The sequence below is a fragment of the Salvelinus alpinus genome, chromosome 23, assembly GCF_045679555.1.
Source record: "Salvelinus alpinus chromosome 23, SLU_Salpinus.1, whole genome shotgun sequence".
Lineage (NCBI taxonomy): Eukaryota > Metazoa > Chordata > Actinopteri > Salmoniformes > Salmonidae > Salvelinus > Salvelinus alpinus.
In genome coordinates this window covers 18248040-18271525 of record NC_092108.1, presented here as the reverse complement: position 1 = coordinate 18271525, position 23486 = coordinate 18248040, and the positions used below count along the sequence as shown (strand labels likewise).

The following is a 23486-nucleotide window of genomic DNA, read 5'->3' as shown; positions in this document are numbered from 1 at the left end:
GAGTTGTTACTTGTTAGTGGGTGGAGTCAATGGAACTCATGGAGGTAAAATAAAGACATAAGTGTGCAACCATGTAAAGTATGATTTGTACATGTAAAATATGAGTTGCACCTGTATAATCAGCTTTATAGTCGCACAAAATAAACATGTAATTTATTTTTAGAATAAATGCAACAACACACGTGATGTGTGAATAAATGCAACACTTGCAAACATCTAACTTGATATGTGAATAAATTAAATAAGATTTTCAAGCATGCAACTCAATTTAAAAATGAATGCAAATCCTTTACCATAGAACAATGAGACAGATATTTCACTGGATGTATACATGTGACGCATCTGGTTGAATAGCAGTGGGAGAAGATGGAGCGAGATGGATTTTGTCAGAAATTCAGCAACATTTCTCATCTATGAAATGTTCACCTTCCAACAGGACAACGACCCTATGCACATAGCCAAGACAACACAGGAGTGGGTTCGGGACAAGTCTCTGAATGTCCCTTGATTGGCTGAGCCAGAGCCCGGATTTGAACCCAATTGAACATCTCTGGAAATAGCTGTGCAGCAATGGTCCCCATCCAACCTGACAGAGCTTGAGAGGATCTGCAGAGAAGAATGGGAGACACTCTCGAAATGAAAACCTCCCTGGTCTTTGTGGTTGAATCTGTGTTAAATATGTCTCAGAATGTTTCTATATTTATTTTAGAAGATGCAACAATTATTCATGAAGCAAACATTGGATGACTTGGTGAAGGTGTGGTCAAGAGAAGCTGTCTGTTTTCCTCTCTTCATCCATGGTGCTCGTTCAATATAGCATTAGGAGAGTCCTGTGAACATCAACCAGTGAAGGCTGCGGAGGGGAGGACGCCTCATAATAATGGCTGGAACGGAGCGAATGGAATGGCATCAAACACAAGGAAACCACGTGTTTGATGTATTTGATACCATTCCAACTATACCGCTCTAGCCGTTACCATGAGCCTGTCCTCCCAAATTAAGGTACCACCATCCTCCTGTGACCTCAACAGTCATAAACTTGTCATTCTGAACAGCACCATCTTCCTAATTGATAACTTTGACATATTTGCATATTATGAAATCTGATGGGAAACAGCATCACCCCTGTAACCACCATTAAGACTGAAGAAATGTTTAAATATTTTTTCACTCAAGCATGTTGCCATTATGTGTAGAAGTTGTTATTGACAAAATGTAATATGAATCATAAATACATAGAACACGTTGTTGTTCCATGTACAATAGATTGAGGAGGAGTGTTCATTAGAAAAGTGGTGGTAGATTGGGTGTGGGTGGTAGTCATTAGGTGGTAGTCATTAATAATGATGGATCTTAGTCATCCTAGCGAATACAAATGTAGTCCACTGCAGATCAGCTAAACGTTCACATTTGCAAAATAAGGATATACAGCCCCAACACAACACTCACTGTTCTTGTTACAAATGCATGACTATTGTCTCACATGAGTCAGCACAGCCCTGATCAACAGTGACAAAGTGCCTTACAGATGCCTAGCACAGTGACTACCTGGGTGAACTTGACAAGCAGGGTTCAGGGACAAGGTAGAACGCCAGCTGCAGCTGCAGTCGGAACGACAGCACGACCAGGGCCTCAGACCAGGGCCACAGGTCCTCTGGGAGTGAAGACTTGTTTTTTAAAATATGTGTCGCCTCATTCCGTAGGCTACCCTGACCTTAGGTCTACTATAACGAAGGCTGGTTCAACAGCAATGCATAGTCTTTTTTTGCTGGCGATTTTATGATATCATTACATTTTATATGTTGTTTTTTCAACTGTTGTTGAAAAAAACGAACAGATTGCTTGTTTTTCGTATTTAAAAAAAAAACGAACTTATTAGAATGATTAATTGTCCTGGTTTTATGGTGAGAACGTCAGTGGCACGTTTTGTTTAGAATTTGATTAGAATTATTCGCTCTTTTTTTAGGCTTTATCAATAATGAATGTAATATTGCTTATTGACAACATTTGGCATGTCCATGATCAGGCATAATGCAATTTACAGTAGGCCTAGCCACTAACGTTATATCAGTGCGAACGCTATGTATATATATTTTTATTTTATTTAACTAGGCAAGTCAGTTAACTTCAACATTTCCACATTGAAGCCATGCAATTACCTAGAACAATGTGGACTGCAAACAAGTTCAAGTTAACATATTTAACAAAGATGGGATAGGTCTACATTTTGTTATTTTGTTTCTGTAAGCTGTTTAACAAACTATAACGGACTAATAGTTGATTCCAAGGCAATACATAAAATACCGTAAATACACAACTTGAAGCAACCAAATATTTAGCCATGGAGCACGTTCGACACACCCACAACTTGTTTATTCATCAAAACCAGTATTGTGGAGTCATTAAAAATACTTTAGTCCTATTTAAGTTGTTTTTTTGGGTAGCTGTACTTAACTTTAATATTAATATTTTTGACAAATTTTACTCCACTACATTCCTAAAGAAAATAATGAACTTTTTACTCCATACATTTACCCTGACACCAAAAAGTACTATTAACATGTTGAATGCTTAACAGGACAGGAACATTTTCCAATTCACGCACTTGTCAAGAGAACATCCCTGGTCATCCCTACGCAAGAACCACCACATATTTTTTTTGCGCGTTTACAAGATATTTTTGTTGCCATGACAACCCATATTGTGAGGGTTTTTTATGCTCTTGAGACAGACAGACAGCAACAGCGAAAAAAGATCGGTCTAACCTTCTGCCAGACTTCTAGCTAAATAAGGTGCGAGCTCACTGAATGATTCTATCAACATTTTCTTTATAGAATGATTTGCAATCACATGAACTTCAGCCAGCAAGCTCAGCATTAGTTTGCCAACTCTAGTCTGTGGTGGTGTTGGTTGATGTTGTTGTAGTAAGCTGCTTTGGCAAACTGCCCATATTCATTTTTTCGTGTATCTGAAGCTCCAAACTGAAAGTCTGATATGGAGGAGACTGCTACAACGGAGGAAGCCGAGGAGTTAAAAGCCTCTAGCGAGGCCATCGCCTTTCTGTCCAGCATAAGTGAGTTAAGTAGAGCTAACGTTAGCTGAGTGTTGGCACCTGCACTCTCAAGTTCCTCTTTCATCGTAGCCCTGCTATAGCTGTAGCTTGTTTTCATTGTGTGTGTGTGTGTAGGGGCTGCGGAGATGCAGCGTTGTCTGTTTGAAGACTCTCTGGTGACAGTGTCCGAGGGGGGCAGAGAGCTGGGAGAGTTTAAGGTGACTGTGGAGAGGACCATTTGCAGGGAGCAGCCTTGCCTGCTGCTGCACGCACACAGCCATGGATCTATTGACAACACTCCCTGTGGTACAGCCATCACTGGTACGACAGGGGGGAGGAAGAGAGGAGGGAGGAGATAGGGAAAGGGAGGCAGGACACAGAGGGGGAGGAGAAAGTGTGAGGTGGGGAGAGTGTGAGTGTTGGTCTTTCTCAGTCTGCGATTACTATTTCTGTCTCTATTTCCAATCAGCCTACCTTTCTTTGAACCTGGAGACCCTGGAGCAAAACCACCACGAGTATGTCAAGGTAAAACTGCCTGAAACTGGTCTACACAGGCTAGACCCATCTAGACCATTTACAAAACCTTATAAGACTAAAACATAAAACTCTGCAATATAACATTCCCACCAATTCTCTGCTAACCTAACGTGGCAGGTGTAGGAATACGCCTGAGCAGAGTTCACACTTCAGTTTTTCATGGAAAACAGAAGTCAGGTTGAAAACACAGTATCCCTGAAAACCAGACGTTAGCGTTTTCTGGCGACTCCACATAGGCTAATTCTCTGCTCTCAGCTTCAAGACCACCGATTGGACAGGAGGTGTCACATGGTCCAGCATGATGGACAGCTGGTGGTGAACAAAACCACCACTGTGGGAGAGGTGAGAGAGAAAAGGGGAAGGAGGTGAATGTATGTGTAAGGTAGGAGGGCAGAGTGTGTTTTCCATTGTGCTCTTTGAGAAGGATTTCTATCTGAGATTTCTAACCTGTTGTGTGTGTGGGTGGGTGTGTGTGTGTAGGAGATAAGGAGGCAGACCTTGTCGTACCCTCTGTCCTCTGTGAAGGGGTTAGTGTCCGAGGGCTCTAACCTGCTGCTGCTGAGGGTATTCGCTCTGAGGAAGAACGTCCCGGAAAACATGACCTTCCTCTCCTTCGACCAGGACACACACATATCCACCTCCACATACGTGAGTGTGTCCGTGCATGTGTGTGTGTGAGCCTACTTATACAGTAGCAATGAGTGTCTTATTTGTGGAAAGTGTGCATGAGTTTGTTTACAGTACTATAACTTTTTATTTGTGTTCTCATTTTTGTTTGATTTGACCTTGTATTGGCCACAGTTTTTGGTTAATGAGTGGTCTATTTGTGGTCAGAGGGAGCTGGGGTGCAGGCAGCAGACGGTGGGAGAGGAGGTGGTGGAGGTGTTTGGGATGGAGAGGACGGTCAACTCGGTGGAGGACATCCCAGCCATGTGGCACTGCTACTTCCTGCCTGACGGGTAAGATGACATCACTTCCACCAGACCAAAGAGACACAGGACATACAGGGCACCACCCCAAAGATGGTGGATAAATGAAAATAGTTCACTCAGACTGTTTACTATTGAAAAAAATTGTCAGTTCCTGTCTACTTAGGGGAGTGGCTCTCCCATAGACTCCAATGTGATAGCAGCTGGGTCTGGTCTACTTAGTTCATTGACTTCCATTGAAACACAAAAAAGGAGGGCGTGGGTTGTGTCGCTTCCTCTTCCGTCTCTGACCGCCTCTCTCATCACTTTCTACCTGTGTGATGTCATATCCTGCACCTGTTTAGGCATCTGGCTAGCCGAGTGCAGGTGGGCTCTCCTGTGACCATGAGGCTCTTGCTACTCCCGCTCCAAACACACACAGGTACATGAACACCAAAACACACATATGCACACATACAAACACAGGAGTGTTCCCCTATTTAAATATAATTATATTTAAATTGCAACAATCTTTTATTGCAACAATAATAACAACAGTACACATCAATACAGGGACATTCCTGTGAATACAATGAAAAAATTAAATAATAGAACACCAGGCGATTTAAAAAAAAAAAATCAAATATTTCAGGACATCATTTATATGTGACAAGGCAATGAGACATTAACAGACATTCAGAGACATGACTTCTAATAATTGCATTTTGTCAAATCTTTTGTGCAAGAAATCATTGTTCCCCTATTTACATGTGTTTGTGTATCTGTGTTGTGTCTCAGAGGTGAGGGATGATAAGCCTGTGTTTGAGAAGAGGTCTCTGGTCTGGGAGGAGGACATGCAGATGCACTCCATGTTCCTGGACAGAAAGGTGACATATTAGTATTTTCCTACCCCCTATCCCTCACTCCTACTCTCACCCTAGCCCAGCGTTTCCCAAACTCGGTCCTGGGGACCCCAAGGGGTGCACATTTAGTTTCTTTCCCGTAACACTACACAGCTGATTCAAATAATCAACTCAGCATCAGGCTTTGATTATTTGAATCAGCTGTGTAGTGCTAGGGCAAAAACCAAAATATGCACCCCTTGGGGTCCCCAGGACTGAGCTAGGGAAACACTGCCCAAGCCCCTTACTCTTAAACCACTGACCCCTAAGTTTCCAACATGACCTGACGTGTGTGTGTTACAGGAGGAGTTGAAGGCGGAGCATGCCTCGTACCTGCGGCAGCACCCGGAGCTCCGCACTATGATGGCCGACTTCCTGCAGTTTTTGTTACTACGGAAACCGAGCGACGTATTTGTGTTTGCCCGCGAGTACTTCTCCCCATTCGCCTCCCTCCAACCCCCGGGGAGCACCTTCAACACCTCCTCACCCTGAGGATGCACAGTTCAGATGGAGGAAAGGGAATGAAGAGAAGAAGCCTCTTTTGAGATTTAGCCCAGTTCTCTTTAATAGGTTCTGTCTTTCATCTTTTTTTTCTCTTTCTTTTTAGCCCTTTTTCTCCCCAATTGGTAGTTACAGTCTTGTCCCATCCCTGCAACTCCCGTACAGACTCGGGAGAGGCGAAGGTCTAGAGCCATGTGTCCTCCGAAACACAACCCCGCAAAGCCGTACTGCTTCATGACACAATGCCCGCTTAACCTGGAAGCCAGCCACACCAATGTGTCGGAGGAAACCACGTACACCTGGCGACTGTGTCAACGTACATGCGCCCAACCCGCCACAGGAGTCACTAAAGCGCGATGGTGACGCGATTGTGCACAGCTTCAAAGCCGTAGACCGCTGGGAGGCCCTCCGTCTTTCAACTCGAGGGACAACTGAACTATTTATTAGTGTTTTTTGCAATAAGGCAGAACAGTGGTTATGAAGTAAATAAGATGAGGAAAGGGAGCACTTGTAGATTATAGGGACATAGATAAGGAATTCTAGGAGCTCATTTTCAGCTTCAGTGTGTGTGTGTGTTGTCATTTTAAATTTCAATAAAGCGTAATGTTTTATTTAAGCAAAATGTGCGTTGCGTTAATTAAATTTAACATAAAAAAGGCCCTATATTCTTTGTACCCGGAAGAGAGATGACTTGACAATTTGAGAGTACATTTTTTTCAATGCGTCATGTTACTGTAGAACTAATGAGCGCGCATTATAATGACATACTGATACTCCAATCTTCAAACCGAAAGAAAACAGGACAGCCCGTCCAAGGAGTGCGGTGGCAGCGATATTTCGCCCCCCCAAAAAAATATAGCCTACATACGGTATATTGCGACGGTTGTGTGAATTGACGCAGCTGTTTTCTTATTAGGTATGTTCTGTCAGTGTCTCGTCTACTGACTAACGTACGTGGTGGTTTGTACATTAGTAGAAATCGACCCAAGGTGAGTTTTGTCCGCTCTTTTAAAAATGTTATTTTATGTCACTTCTCATGACAACAGTCAAACTCAAATGTTCCCTGTACCCATCATGAAGTTGCTACAACCTAGCCTATGAATGAAAGTTTACAACCTAGTTCGAAAGAAATTTAAGTAATCAAGGTGACAGACATTGACACATTCAATACCGCCTTGCACAATCTTGCCTGCATCTAGCTTATCTAGGGTGTAATCTGTCCAACAGTTGCAAACAAGTTTCTGTTGGACAAATTCAGGTATGTTTATCCCCATTTTGTTCCGTTTGCTTCCGTTTAAGAAAAGTTAACAGAATCGGCGGACTGAATACACCCCTGATCCCACACAAACACAGTTCACTTTCATAACAACCACATATAAACATCATGATCCTTTTGATTGTTGGATAATTCCTTCTTGCATTTACGCGCTCTCCTCCTCTACCCTTTTCCCTTCGCTTGTGGACTTTAGTGCACAACACATCAGCTGTCTGACAAGAAGAAAATACCTTTCCAACCCAAACCTTCATATCGTAACCGCTAACCGCTACATACAGCCTACATTGTTGTCACCATATTAGCTAACTTCAAGTCAACATAGCTACTACAACTAACGCATTAGTAAATCCGCTACAATCATGCAGTACAGTGTAAAGTTAGTAAGAAGTTTAGCAGTCACACCGGCGGGCCCAGGTGACAATAAATTAATAAAACCAGAAGCTTACCTTGACTTGGAAGAGTTCCAGTGTTGGATAGCCATAGCTAGCTAGGTAGCATAGCATCCCTCTATGTTTGAGCTGGGTGTTTGAGTAGGCTAAACTAGATATCTGCATTTACTAACGAAAAGAAAAGTAAAAAAATATATAAAATCTGTGGACTGTGCAGGTTTATCGTCCTGTCATGCAGAAGAGGGTACCTACTTGTCATAGTCTTATAGCCAGTGCTTAATTTGAGACTGACCCTGCCGGAACAGGATCTGGCACCTCTCAGTTTTGGACTGTTTCGTTCCGGAACCCATTTGCCAGGATCCGGTACCTTTTCTTGGCATGACCTTTTTTCTCTCACAGTTTGCTTTTATTAGAATTCTTTACATTGCAATCAGAGTTAATTCAAGTTGCCTCCTCTGTAATTCTCCAGCCCCCTAAAAAGTTAATGGGAAAACATGCCTGATATTCTACATTAAGAATTGATTAGAGTTGGCCCGGCCCGTGTTTATGGCTTGCGCAACATTGTAGCGCCTATAGACCAATGCATGGCCATTGCTGTGGTGAGAGAGAGAAGTGTGCCTGTATCTCTCACAGAACTAGAATGACATTCACTTTCTATGATCTCGTTCTCTCTCTCTGCTCTGATAGACATGAGCCTGCAACTGTCATCTATCCAGCGTTGCACTTCATCATTTGTTTCCTTATAGAATCATAGTCGCAGGAAGGGAGCTGGAGGTGCCGCAGCACCCCTGATAAATGTACAGTTGACGTTGGAAGTTTACATGCACTTAGGTTGGTGTCATTAAAATTCGTTTTTCAACCACTCCACAAATTTCTTGTTAACCAAACTATAGTTTTGGCAAGTCGGTTAGGACATCTACTTTGTGCATGACACAAGTCATTTTTCCAACAATTGTTTACAGACAGATTATTTCACTTATAATTCACAGTATCACAATTCCAGTGGGTCAGAAGTTTACATACACTAAGTTGACTGTGCCTTTAAACAGCTTGGAAAATTCCAGAAATTATGTCATGGCTTTAGAAGCGTCTGAAAGGCTAATTGACATAATTTGAGTCAAGTGGAGGTGTACCTGTGGATGTATTTCAAGGCCAACCTTCAAACTCAGTGCCTCTTTGCTTGACATCATGGGAAAATGAAAAGAAATCAGCCAAGACCTCAGAAAGAAATTTGTAGACCTCCATAAGTCTGGTTCATCCTTGGGAGCAATTTCCAAATGCCTGAAGGTACCACGTTCATCTGTACAAACAATAGTACACAAGTGTAAACACCATGGGACCACGCAGCTGTCATACCGCTCAGGAAGGAGACCCTTTCTGTCTCCTAGAGATGAACGTACTTTGGTGCGAAAAGTGCAAATCAATCCCAGAAAAACAGCAAAGGACCTTGTGAGGATACTGGAGGAAACAGGTTCAAAAGTATCTCTATCCACAGTAAAATGAGTCCTATATCGACATAACCTGAAAGGCCACTCAGCAAGGAAGAAGCCACTGCCATAAAATAGCCAGACTATGGTTTGCAACTGCACATGGGGACAAATATTGTACTTTTTGGAGAAATGTCCTCTGGTCTGATGAAATAAAAATAGAACTGTTTGGCCTTAATGACCATCGTTACCTTTGGAGGAAAAAGGGGGATGCTTGCAAGCCAAAGAACACCATCCCAACCGTGAAGCACGGGGGTGGTAGCATCATGTTGTGGGGGTGCTTTGCTGCAGGAGGGACTGGTGCACTTCACAAAAAGATGGCATCATAAGGAACAAAAATTATGTGGATATATTGAAGCAACATCTCAAGATATCAGTCAGGAAGTTAAAGCTGTGTGGTGAAAATGTTAAAATTGGTCTTCCAAATGGACAATGACCCCAAGCATACTTCCAAAGTTGTGGCAAAATGGCTTAAGAACAACAAAGTCAAGGTATTGGAGTGGCCATCACAAAGCCTTGACCTCAATCCTATAGAAAATGTGTGGGCAGAACTGAAAATTATTGTGCGAGCAAGGAGGCCAACAAACCTGACTCAGTTACACCAGCTCTGTCAGGAGGAATGGGCCAAAATTCACCCAACTTATTGTGGGAAGCTTGTGGAAGGCTGCCTGAAACGTTTGACACAAGTTAAACAATTTAAAGGCAATGTTACCAAATACTAATTGAGTGTATGTAAACTTCTGACCCACTGGGAATGTGATGAAAGAAATAAAAGCTGAAATAAATCATTCTCTCTACTATTATTCTGACATGTCACATTCTTAAAATAACGTGCTGATCCTAACTGACCTAAGACTGGGAATTTCTCCTAGGATTAAATGTCAGGAATTGTGAAAAACTGAGTTTAAATGTTTTTGGCTAAGAGGTATATAAACTTCGGACTTCAACTGTATATACATTTGCCAAAGTTATAGAATTACTGCTGTTTGTTCAGAAAGAAATGAATTAATTCAGAATACTACACCAGGAGTAGGACTATAATTTAGCCACAGAGGTTCAATAGCTTATTAAAAAAATTGTGTGTTGCCCAATCACAAGACATGCCTACAGTCGGGAAAGTTTGGCAAATCTGCCAGTGAACAGCATGCAGCCAAAACGGGCCTTTTGCAATTTTTCAAATAGAATTGCGGAAAAACACAGTTTGGAAAGTAAATGGCTCCTGCTGAAAAGAGAATACTAATCTGTAGGCTTGTAGGCTACTAAATATGTTATCAACTTCCAAATAGGCCTATTGAGCAAACTGCATGGTTTTCTAAAGTAAAACAAAAGAGAGGCTTTTGACACAAGGGCATCAGACATCTGAGTGAGCTGTGCATCATTGGGTCAGTCGGTGAAACTGGAAAGCTTTTTTAGGATTCTAATTTCCTTCTCATTGCAGCCTACAATATGTGTCTCCACACACCTTGGCTTAGACTATTGATGGATTCAAGACAAAGTCATTTTTATTGATCTCAGATTCTCAGTTTGTCAGTGTCAAAGTAGATTGTCATTTTGATCATTTGTGAGGTATTTAAAACAATTCTTCAGAAGTCTTCAGTCATCTAAAATGATGTAGAATTGCATGAAATGCGTTTATAAAAGGCCCACATTTTCCCGAACCCTCTTCTCTCTTTCATAGCTCTGTGCAGGTGGTAGTTGCAGTGCGGTTTGGTCGAAGGACTTTGTGTGTGTGTGTGTGTGATGGACCTGTGCCTGCTGTCCCGTATTGATGAGGAGCTGGAGTCTTCTGATGTGTCTGCCTTGTGCTTCCTGTGCAGAGACTTGCTCAATTGAAAACACCTGGAGATGGTGAGGGACAGGGACCACATGCAGAGATTAATAAGGTCCAACCCTAACGCCTCCCTATAGAAAAACGCCTGGAGACGGTGAGGGACAGGGACCACATACAGAGATTAATAAGGTCCAACACTAACGCCTCCCTACACATTAATGTACGTCTGAAAACATTGGATGCTAGGTTTGGTATTAGTAATGTGGTAATAACTCCACCTGGCCCTCAGACAGGTTAGGGGTGGAGTAAGTTAACACCATATTGATGACCAATCCTTTCAGATGAGCCGAATGGAATGGGGTGAAAGCTTGGGCTATAGGGAGTTGGGAGTTTCTATCATGTTTCATATCAGTCCATTCTTTTATATCAGTGTAAGTGCACACTTCATGAAGAAGGGTAGAGAATTGGAACCCAGTCCCTATCTAATCCTTGTGGTCTGGCTCCAGGTGAAGGATGGCTGTGGCCTGTTCCTAAGGCTGCAAGAGAAAGGCCTGCTGGATGACCACTACTTCCTGTCCCAGCTTCTCAGTGTCATTGGTCGAATGGACCTGCTCCACCTCCTGTAGCCGGAGTGAACGGCCCACACCCAGGCTGACGCAAGCCCTGCCCTTTCACAGTACAGGTGAGTACAGAGCTCTGTAGGGGTGTGAGTGTGTGTGTGTGTGTTTGTGTATTGTCACAGCAATAGGCCACATAGAACAGCAACAGTGAACAACTGATTTTTCTAGAATATTTTGTAATTCACTGATTGCATTACATCTCTCTCTCTCTCTCTCGTTCTCTTAGGAGGATGTTGTATAAGGTCTCGGTAGATGTAACTCAGGAGAATGTCACTAAGATGAAGTTTCTGCTGAGTGATAAACTGCCCAGAGGACGACTGGATCTCTGCACTGTAAGAAGTTTAACACTGGTGTGTGTGTGTGTGTGTTTATTTTGGCACTATTTTTTTAGATTTAGTCTAGTCTTAATAATTTTGACTAAAATATATTAAGTCACATTTTTGTCATTTAAATAATGATTTCGACTAGTTGTTGTCAAAATTATCTAAACAGTTGTCCATTTTAGTCAACTAAATGCCATATCATTTTAGCCACATCACATTTGTATTGCCTCATTAACCTATAGTAACATAAATCACTGACTTCCATGTAATCACCAGATGGTTCATCAAAGTAGTATGGGTTGCACCTCCATCACCCAGTCACATCATTTCCATTGTTATCAACGTTCCAGACGCCACAACCACATTTATGTCCAAAAGTAGAACGGGGGCTAATGACTTTGACAGGGAGCTAAAGACTGTTTCGCCCACTGACATTGTCGAGTGACTAAACCTCGAGTCCAAATCGAGTCCCAAGTTTGGGGCGGCAGGTAGCCTAGTAGATAGAGCCAGTAACCGAAAGGTTGCTGGATCGAATCCCCGAGCTGACAAGGTCAAAATCTGTCGTTCTGCCCCTGAACAAGGCAGTTAACCCACTGTTCACCGGTAGGCCGTCATTGTAAATAAGAATTTGTTCTTAACTGACTTTCCTAGTAAAAATGTTTTTAAATGTAAAAGTTCCCTGTGCTCGAAGTCCAAGTTACCAATCGTCCAGTCACGAGTCATAAGTCCCTATGGCTGAAGTCTGAGTCCCAGTGCTCAAGTCTGAGTCCAAGCTCTCAAGTCTGAGTCACTGGGTCCACATTAACTCAATCTAAAGTTATTTACCCAGTCAGATATAGTGGCAAGAGGAATTTAATCAATAAATTGTTTCCTCTCCCTTTTCCTTTCTTTTTGTGTCACCAAATGTTTGCATACAGGCTACTGGTAATGTTACCAGGGCCACGTTCAGTTGCAAAACGTTTTATAATGTTGCAGATAGAAATTCCATGAATAGAGCCGACGTTATTCCTTATTTAACATGTCAGAGAGGCATGTCTGTTCTACATAGCATATTTATATCTGAACGTTCCAAAACATTGCGTCCTGCTGAACGTGTCCCAGGTTGTTAGCTATAGCTGGCTAATGAGGTAACATGACTGAACAAGTTGTATCCTAAACAAATGGTTAACGGAAGGGGTCCGTAAGTAGCCAAGTTTTTCTATACTTTATGAATGTAAAATGCAGCCTGCCAATGCACGATAGAAGGGGAAAAAACATACCACCGGTATTATGGATCGTTTAGTTATAGTTTTTTCTGGGTCCATTTAGTCAGTTATAGTCTTGTCAATTGCCACTGAAAAATAGGTGCTTGACGAATATTTTAGTCACTATTTTTGTTAACACTGACACACACTTTAATATATTGTGAAATCTGTTGTGAATGTATTGTAATGTTATTTTTTTTTTTTATAACTGCCTTCAATTCAATTTGCTGGACCCCAGAAAGAGTAGCTGCTGATAAATACACTCACTCACTCACTCACTCACTCACTCACTCACTCACTCACTCACTCACTCACTCACTCACTCACTCACTCACTCGCTCACTCTCTGTCCTTTGTAGACAGCCCTGGAGGTGCTGTGTGAGATGGAGAGGCAGGGGCTTCTGACAGAGGACAGACTGGACGAGTTACAGAGGACACTGGAGCAGTGTGACACACCGCTGACCCACATAGTACGCCAGCACAGAAGAGGTACATATTGATACACACATACCTCGCCAGCAGGTGCAAATCCCTCTCACTCTCTTCTCTTCTTTCTCTTACACACACACACACACACACACACACACACACACACACACACACACACACACACACACACACACACACACACACACACACACACACACACACACACACACACACACACACACACACACACTCTTTCACTCTGATTCATATTTCAGTATTAATGCAGTATGTTAAATTATCAATTGTTATTTTTAAATGGTTGTTGTTTTTTAGCAAAGGGCAATCTGTCACGGCAGAAGTCTTCTGTTCAGCCAATCAGCAACCAGAAACCGCAGCCCAGCTCCCCCCCCCCGGTTCAGCTTGAACCAGAGGGCCTTCAGCCCCCCTCAGTCACTACAGAGCATGTCTATATCAGAAACACAGCCCAGCCATAAGTCACGCACACACACACTCACAGACGTGTAGCTGTAGTGTGATCTTGCCCCTTGTCCATAGGTGAGGATGGGTAAAGCGTGCGTTTGTACTCAGATGCAGACACGGCACCTCAGACTGGGTCTCGGCCTGACCAGGTAACCACTTCTACATTGCGCCGCTGGAACACCTCTAGGGATAGACAGTAGGGTGGACTATAGACATCAAACATAACATTTGACATTTATTTTATTGTTGTCCATGGGGTTAGAGGTAACTGTGTGTGTGTTTGCCCAACAGATGGAGCGCTATCCTATGACCCTTAATCCTCAGGGGACGTGCTTCATCATCAATAACCACCACTTCCTAGCAACTTCAGATCTGAGGGACAGACCAAGGACTGAGCAGGACGAGAGTAGGCATCCTTGCTCACCTTATTGGTTGATATTATGGGCATGATCTCATTCAGTGAAGCCCATTGGCCAATCTGGATGTAAAATTCTGTCATCTCTCTTTCTTTCTCTCTCTAGGGGCTCTTTTTAGTGTGTATATTGGTCTCAGGGACCCTACCACAGCTTCCTGTACCTTGGCCCATCTCCCATCAGAGAGAGTGTGACATAGAGATAGAAAGAGGACTCATCTTTATATCTTTGCCATTATAGTGCCTGTGACAGCATGGGCAGCGCCATTGAGGCTACAACCCATATAAATCCCCACCTAGTTGACTACTTTAAAATGGTGGAAGCCCTCAATGGCATGCCTGTGGAAAAATACAGTATTTCAAAGTATAGTGCATGTAATGTTTGGCTAAGAACAATGTAATTACTAGTTGTTACACAGGATTTAGCTCATTAAAATGAAGTGTATCTTGAGGGGTACTTACTTGTAATTAATGTTTACCTATACAGTACATTACTCTTCCTGACAAATTGGCCCTCATTTGAAAGGTTCTGGAAGTTTCACTTAATTTTACAATAAGGTACAGAACTTAAGTGAAACTTCCAGAACCTTTCAAATGAGGGCCAATTTGTCAGGAAGAGTAATGTACTGTATAGGTAAACATTAATTACAAGTAAGTGCTCCTCAAGATACACTTCATTTTAATGAGCTAAATCCTGTGTAACAACTAGTAATGACATTGTTCTTAGCCAAACATTACATGCACTATACTTTGCAATACTGTATTTTACCACATATGCCACCAATATTAGATTCCAGTCAGTGAGGTTGATCTACTGGTCTGTTTTTACCAGCTCAACCAAGTTAACCCAGATGGTACACTTTATTTTAGGGGCATGTAATAGCAACAACACTGAGTGGAGATATCGTTTGAACAGTGCCATTGAGCATAGGCTATAATCTCTCAGACAGTTGATCACAACCTTTGTGACTGTATGCAGCTGAGAAGAAGCGAAACACTAAGTTGGTGAAGTTAGCGGAAACCTGCCCATTCGTATCAAATTACTACCAGTAACATGTTGCAATTACACTGTAATAAGTGGTTACAGTTAACTATAATACTTGTTACAGTGTAATTATACATGTAGTTATAGTTATACTGTAATAAGTGGTTACAGTTAACTATAATACTTGTTACAGTGTAATTATACATGTAGTTACACTGTAATAAGGACCCCTTAAAATTAAGTGTTACCAAATAAACTCATTAAAGTAAAGTAAATCAAGACAAAAGATCTGGCCCATATTACCCAACATGTTTATCTTCCATTTGTATCTTCTTAAGAAAGCAAAAGGCATAGCTTCTTCAGGAGATGCATGATCATAGCAATAAATGAATGACATATCTCTTGCATGTCATCATCAAAATCCTGACGTCTTTAAAGAGACAGTATACCATGTTCAATGTAATGAATCTCAATAGGAATATATTGCTTTTACACAATATAGAACCTAATATTCCACAAATGGAATTCGCTTGTATAATAAACAAATATCCAGAGGTAGCTAGAATTCTTATAGGCCCAATATAGGCTGTATCTCAATACATTTTTAAAATCTAATTTCTGGTGCTCCTACATTTCAGTCTATGGCTAATATACCCTTGGCTAAGGGCTGTATCCAGGCACTCCGCGTTGCATCGTGTTTAAGATCAGCCCTTAGCCGTGGTATATTGGCCATGTACCACACCCCCTCCGGCCTTAATGCTTAATTATACCATGGCATTGTTGAATACTTGTTTCTGATTGGCTTGAAGGGCATTCTAGAGCGTGCAATCCTCTCTGTTTGGAGGATATATTGGCACAGGTGTTGTTAAGCACGAGAAGATGTCGAGGGCTGGCAAACCGTGCCAATGTATCCTCCAAACACCGGCTTCCAGGGCATTATCACTTTTCTTACAACGGGTTACCAACATACTCAAATAATGATTGACATATTTTCATTAAAAACGTTATTTTGATTAATTTATTCATACTATTTCATCCTTCCACAAGATATAGTCCTGATACAGATCTAGGGATGCTAGCCAAGCCGGCTGGTCGTTCGTTCTATCGGTTCGGTTGCCAGAGATGCGACCCAGTCGTTCAGTCTTTTTGTTCTGTATCAATGAATGTGACCCAGTCGTTCATTCTAAATGTTGCATTGCCATACTGGCTGGCAACGTTCTTAACCCTTGGTTGATAGCTAGCCAACTACTGCTAACTTAGTCACGTCAGAGTAACTACAAAGTAGCTGCAATTGTATTTGTTTTAGCTGTTTTCTAGTGACATTTATTTGGATACATCCACAACAATGAGCTAATGATGCACGATTTTGCCTTGCATAGAAAATGTGCTCTCTCGGCAGAACACTGTTGTTCAGAGGAGCTAGCCAACAACACAACTAACACAATCACTTCAAACTGAAGCTGGAAAGACAGCAAACTAGCTGCACTTTTGTTTTCTATTGATAGTTCTTTGTATATATCCAGATAAATGATGCTGATTCATGATTTTCGACTGGCTGAGAAAAGCTGCCTGGCTGTCGGTTCATTCCGACTCCCGACATGTTCATTACTGTGGGACAGCTGGAGATCGAATTTGAATATTGAAACAATGTTTATACAAAATCTCCGCTGTTGAAAACTAAATGTTAGTCTAATTTCATTTTATTTATTTAACCCGGTAAGTCGACTGAGAACACATTCTCATTCATAGCAACAACCTGGGGAATAGTTACAGGGGAGAGGAGGAGGGATGAATGAGCCAATTGTAAATTGGGGATGATTACAGTAGGTGGCCAGATTGGGAATTTAGCCTGGACACCGGGGTTAACGCCCCTACTCTTACGATAAGTGCCATGGGATCTTTAGTGACCACAGAGAGTCATGACACCCGTTTAACATCCCATCCAAAAGACAACACCATACACAGGCTGCAGACAGATAGGGGAAAGGGCAGACAGAGGGGCCCTCTCCACAATGCTGAGACCTTGAAGGTTGGGAGCAGAGAGATAGGAGTGACACAGACTGGTTCACGGTTACTGAGGGGAGACAAAGAGGGAATGAAAACTTAGTTGGTTTCAGGAACTAAGGGGCAGCACAGATGACTCTTAAAGACACTTGACAGAGAATTGTTAGATTTGCGCCAGTATTGATACAAGGGCGGAGCCATGTATCAAAAGGGGGATGGATTAGGGCACTTTGTGGCCTATTAGTTAATAATAATAAATAAAAAAAATTATATATATATATATATATAGCGTTCCCAACTTACTTGGCGGACACGAGTATGGTAACTGAAATATTAGGTCAAGATATTATCCCTAGAGTTGGTTTACTAGGATAATAATGGAGGACATTCTAGCTAATCAGATAGAACACATGAGAAAATGTTTGTTAACCAAACTCGTATGTCCAAGATTTTGTGTCCAACAGGTGAATGACAGGAGAAGGTGATTCACTCAATCCAACCAGGAGACTAGGGGGGATCCAGTCCCTGAGGAGAATAGACGGGAAACAGCCCGTTGGGAAGACCCATACCAGGTTATGTTAAACCACCGCCTTTGCCATTAGAATAGCTGAGAGTCACTTGGGTCCACGTTACCTACTGCAAGAAGGTATGTACCCATATAAGCACTGCTGATCACACATAGAGTTAGGAGAAGAACCGAGAACCAATAAGGTCCAGGGATTACCTCCTTAAACGAAGATTTCCTACCCCGACAGTTCCATACTATGTGTGCTCCTAGAGGTGTGAGTATGGGATGGTACCTACAGTGGGGAGAACAAGTATTTGATACACTGCCGATTTTGCAGGTTTTCCTACTTACAAAGCATGTAGAGGTCTGTACTTTTTATCATAGGTACACTTCAACTGTGAGAGACGGAATCTAAAACAAAAATCCAGAAAATCACATTGTATGATTTTTAAGTAATTAATTTGCATTTTATTGCATGACATAAGTATTTGATCACCTACCAACCAGTAAGAATTCCGGCTCTCACAGACCTGTTAGTTTTTCTTTAAGAAGCCCTCCTGTTCTCCACTCATTACCTGTATTAACTGCACCTGTTTGAACTCGTTACCTGTATAAAAAACACCTGTCCACACACTCAATCAAACAGACTCCAACCTCTCCACAATGGCCAAGACCAGAGAGCTGTATAAGGACATCAGGGATAAAATTGTAGACATGCAACAGGCTGGGATGGGCTACAGGACAAAAGGCAAGCAGCTTGGTGAGAAGGCAACAACTGTTGGCGCAATTATTAGAAAATGGAAGAAGTTCAAGATGACGGTCAATCACCCTCGGTCTGGGGCTCCATGCAAGATCTCACCTCGTGGGGCATCAATGATCATGAGGAAGGTGAGTTATCAGCCCAGAACTACACGGCAGGACCTGGTCAATGACCTGAAGAGAGCTGGGACCACAGTCTCAAAGAAAACCATTAGTAACACACTACACCGTCATGGATTAAAATCCTGCAGCGCACGCAAGGTCCACCTGCTCAAGCCAGCGCATGTCCAGGCCCGTCTGAAGTTTGCCAATGACCATCTGGATGATCCAGAGGAGGAATGGGAGCAGGTCATGTGGTCTGATGAGACAAAAATAGAGCTTTTTGGTCTAAACTCCACTCGCCGTGTTTGGAGGAAGAAGAAGGATGAGTACAACCCCAAGAACACCATCCCAACCGTGAAGCATGGAGGTGGAAACATCATTCTTTGGGGATGCTTTTCTGCAAAGGGTACAGGATGACTGCACCGTATTGAGGGGAGGATGGATGGGGCCATGTATCGCGAGATCTTGGCCAACAACCTCCTTCCCTCAGTAAGAGCATTGAAGATGGGTCGTGGCTGGGTCTTCCAGCATGACAACGACCCGAAACACACAGCCAGGGCAACTAAGGAGTGGCGCCGTAAGAAGCATCTCAAGGTCCTGGAGTGGCCTAGCCAGTCTCCAGACCTGAACCCAATAGAAAATCTTTGGAGGGAGCTGAAAGTCCGTATAGCCCCGCGACAGCCCCGAAACCTGAAGGATCTGGAGAAGATCTGTATGGAGGAGTGGGCCAAAATCCCTGCTGCAGTGTGTGCAAACCTGGTCAAGAACTACAGGAAACGTATGATCTCTGTAATTGCAAACAAAGGTTTCTGTACCAAATATTAAGATCTGCTTTTCTGATGTATCAAATACTTATGTCATGCAATAAAATGCAAATTAATTACTTAAAAATCATACAATGTGATTTTCTGGATTTTTGTTTTAGATTCCGTCTCTCATAGTTGAAGTGTACCCATGATAGAAATTACAGACCTCTACATGCTTTGTAAGTAGGAAAACCTGCAAAATCGGCAGTGTATCAAATACTTGTTCTCCCCACTGTAGCAGACCAACTAAGGGCAGGAGAGGGTTGGCGGTTTTTGGGAAGAGTAGGGGCTCTGAGCTGCATCCTAGTCTCTGAAACCTTTCTGATAGATCCAAATCAACCACCTGGAGATACTAATTATATGACACCATTGTCATTGATAAGAAGTAAAAGATATACTATATAATTCACTGATGAGTGACTAACAAAATAAGGAGTCAAAGAGGATCAAGATGTAGGATTTAAGGTCAACATTAAACAATTCCCTAGGAAAGCAAATAACTGTACAGGGATTGGGATGGCCAGATTGAAGTACTTGGCCAACCCACCTCAGTTCACTTTAACTTCTGATGAGTGCCAGTGTTAAAGATACAAGAATGGCACCGAGAACTTAGATGATTTGAATGGCTGAAAGGTAATCGTTAATGTGACTGACTTGGGTTTGGAAGTACAGGAGACAATTCTTAACCTCACAACACCTATAACTGATGTAGGGTGGGCTCATACCAGCAAAGGACGCATACGACAGAAACTACCAAAGAGGGTGGTCAGGAAATTGCGACCAGGGGCTATTCCTCAAACCAGTTCGAGTTAGTCATCAGAGGCCAGTTATAGGAGGCTAAAGTAGGCACAGGAGGAGTTTTGACCAGGATGGGAGTAGCCTTGTCTAGATGGATGTTATTGGCATCCAAAGTTACAGATTAATACAAAGCTATGGATCAAATAGGTGAAGACTTAACCACTACATTATATTGGTGGTTGACAATAAATAACAATGTTGATTGGATTAATGACATCTATTATAAGCACCAGAGATTGGTGAATGAGACTGGAGATGCAGTAAAGGGGTTCTCTGACCAATTATCCGACACCTCCATCATGGCCTGGTAAAATAGACTGACTCTATATATGTAAATTGGCAGAAAAGGGCGGGGTATGTAGAATGATTGGGATTCATTGCTGTATGTTTATTTTTTAAATAACACAGCTCCAGACGGATCAGTGACCAAGGCTCTGGCTGGTTTAACCACATGAGCTCACGAATTGGCAGAGAACTCTGGGGTAGATAATACTCTAACAAATTGGTTTGATAGTGTGTTTGGGAAGTGGAAAAATGTCATGATCACTGTGTTGTGGGCAACCTTCACCTGTGTGACTGTGTTAGTTTTGTGCGGATGTTGCGTGAAAAAGGGTGATTGTGAGGATTGAAAATATGGTTGGCCTATAATGGGGGTGTGTATGCTGGAAGTAACATTTTGCCCCAGATAGTGTGCTGAGAAGCTGTGGTTAACCTTGAGCGGGAACAGTATGTTTTCTATGTGTAACGGATGTGAAATGGCTAGCTAGTTAGCGGGTACGCGCTAGTAGCGTTTCAATCAGTTACGTCACTAGCTCTGAATCCTAGAAGTAGTGTTGCCCCTTGCTCTGCAAGGGCCGCGGCTTTTGTGGAGCGATGGGTAACGACGCTTCGTGGGCGACCGTTGATGTGTGCAGAGGGTCCCTGGTTCGCGCCCGTGTCGGGGCGAGGGGACAGACGTAAAGTTATACTGTTACATATGCAGGTGCAAATAGCTCAACAATGTTGCAGAACTGTCTGACCTCAGTTTCTAGGGTGTGGGCGCGTAATCTACACAGCAACAGCGCCGGACATCTGGAGCGCTGTGGGGCTGGGACCAGCCTGGGCGCCACCGATAGGCTAGTGAGTCTAGACCACGCTCAACCTCTACTCTGACAGGCCAACTGAAGTTGGAACTATCTCTGTCCTAGTATAAAAAGAAACTCTGTTAAATTCAAGTTAGTTCTCTGTTCTACCCTGCGAGGTGTTACAGTGAACCCATATTTACGAAAATTGCATATACCATTTATCGCTTGTGTTAAATAAAAATACTTAAAGTATATTCGGTGACTCTGAATCACATTTTATCCTGATACCAGATTCGATTGACGCATCCCTACACATGAACACACCTTCCACGTCATTCATTCTCTTCCATAGAACGCTCGTTGATTATCTCTTACTTAACATTCTATAAGTTAATAGTGTAACATTCTAGTGAAAAGTGTAACAGTAACATTCTAGTGTACTATTCTAAAAACAGATTCTAGTGTAACAGTCTAGAAATTAACCACCATGGCTGTGCCATATGCACTCCATGCCTGTAGTTTTTACATCTGAAAAATGAACGCGTGCCTAAACTAATATCCTTCATTTTAAGACATCACATTAGAGGCTATTTAATTACTGTAATTCAACAGTAATTAAAGGGTTTGTTTTTCTGGAATACTTGTATTGTTTCTTATTTTCGATGAATGAAAGTCAAACTCCACTATAGTCATAATTGCCGGCGATATCACAACAAAATAACGTTTTTTCCCTATTTTAGTCTACTCAGTTTAGCCTACTCTACTATTTTTAGTACTAGACCACGACAACCTTTCCTACCTTGGAGTAAAACTCGCTCTCAACTCAATTGATGCCTCTTGAATAGATAGCTGTTGATAATGGGATATGGAGAAGGGTGAGCCGGTCAAGGATCGATTCAGACAAGGTGGTAAATTGTATGACAAGTGACAGTTTTATTTAAGAGTAAAGATATCTGGTACAAGCGTATACGGACTCGTTCATTCAGCTCATAAGGAACCAGCAGAAAAAAGCCCAGATAACAGAGTGCATAGACATTTTATACAGTACAGAAAGTAGGTTGAGTCTGGAAGTTCTGGTCCTCTGGTTGGTTCTGATGAGTTGGGCGAGGTCCCCTTCAGGCTAGTATCACTGTCCCATTGGCTCTGAGTAGAGTTCTTTGTCTTCAGAAATGTTCAGCTAAAACAGGAGATTAGGTGTGTGCGTAGATGTTCCTGTCATATCTGTGTGTCTCTGTAAAATGTTCAGCCTAAAGAGGAGATTTTGTGTGTGCGTAGATGTTCCTATTTTAATCAGTGTTTATGAAAGGTTTACGTCAGCCCTCTGTCCTTGGGTATGTGTGTGTCTCAGTATCTCGTGAAATGCAGAACCAAGCACCCTCTTCTTATCAGTGTTTATGAAAGGTCTGTGCCAGCCATCTGTCTCTGGGTGTGTGTGGGTCTCAGTATCTGCTTATGAGTTTGTGAGAAACCCTGTTTTGAAAGAAGTTAGTTATAACAACGTAATAGCAATATGCTTGTGTTATTTTAAATGGTATTTATTACATAGCCTAGCCTGCTATACATCGTGTCACCCTGCTTGTCGTTTAATTTCACTTTCGTTTGTGTCTTGTGTAACACCTATAGGATACACATGTGCGCATTCAATGGAGTCACGTTTAATAGGCCGTTCTTGACCAATCGTCGACGCATTATTCCATGCCATGTTATTAATGGACAATAAAAACCTTATTCTGAGTGTGTAAATTAAAGCCAGTTTACGGGCAAACCTTCCATTGCCATCCCACGTGTACTGATATTTGCCAACACTACATTTCAGCAAAGACCCGGAAAGTATTTTAGAAATCGCAGTAACCGCCCAGCGAGCCCACAGAAGATATTAGTCAAATTATGTTCAAAGCAAATCCTATATGGAGTATTTTTTATTCCTCTCTGTAGACTGTGTCCTATCCATTAATCACGAAAAATACCATTTGTTTTACTTTGTCTACATAAATATATATTCTAAACACAGGAGAAGGTCAGTAAAATATGTGTGTATATTTTCTATTACATGTTTCACGTTTTTCAAGTTAAACAGGATTGCTGAATAATTCAGAGGAATATGATATAAAACACTTCTGCAATCCAAC

At 42.1% G+C, this 23486-nt stretch overlaps 1 protein-coding gene and 1 pseudogene across 1 annotated transcript; both read left to right on the top strand.

The window, feature by feature from the left end:
- Positions 1–2708: 2708 nt before the first annotated feature.
- catip (ciliogenesis associated TTC17 interacting protein) lies at positions 2709–6522 on the top strand. The gene is made up of 10 exons (XM_071361265.1): positions 2709–2792; positions 2975–3073; positions 3188–3373; positions 3522–3577; positions 3845–3931; positions 4070–4237; positions 4424–4548; positions 4863–4939; positions 5296–5384; positions 5703–6522. Exons 2-10 carry the CDS (start codon positions 2995–2997, stop codon positions 5889–5891), a joined length of 1056 nt encoding a protein of 351 aa, XP_071217366.1. The 5' UTR covers positions 2709–2792; positions 2975–2994; the 3' UTR covers positions 5892–6522.
- Positions 6523–6617: 95 nt separating this feature from the next.
- Positions 6618–18212, top strand: LOC139550391 (caspase-8-like; annotated as a pseudogene).
- Positions 18213–23486: the final 5274 nt, after the last annotated feature.

Bases quoted from the DNA above. Each gene is read 5' to 3' on its own strand.
- catip (XM_071361265.1), top strand. From the start codon at position 2,995: ATGGAGGAGACTGCTACAACGGAGGAAGCCGAGGAGTTAAAAGCCTCT. The intron at 4,238-4,423 runs GTGAGTGTGTCC...ATTTGTGGTCAG, and splicing joins ACATATCCACCTCCACATAC to AGGGAGCTGGGGTGCAGGCA. The intron at 4,549-4,862 runs GTAAGATGACAT...GCACCTGTTTAG, and splicing joins TGCTACTTCCTGCCTGACGG to GCATCTGGCTAGCCGAGTGC.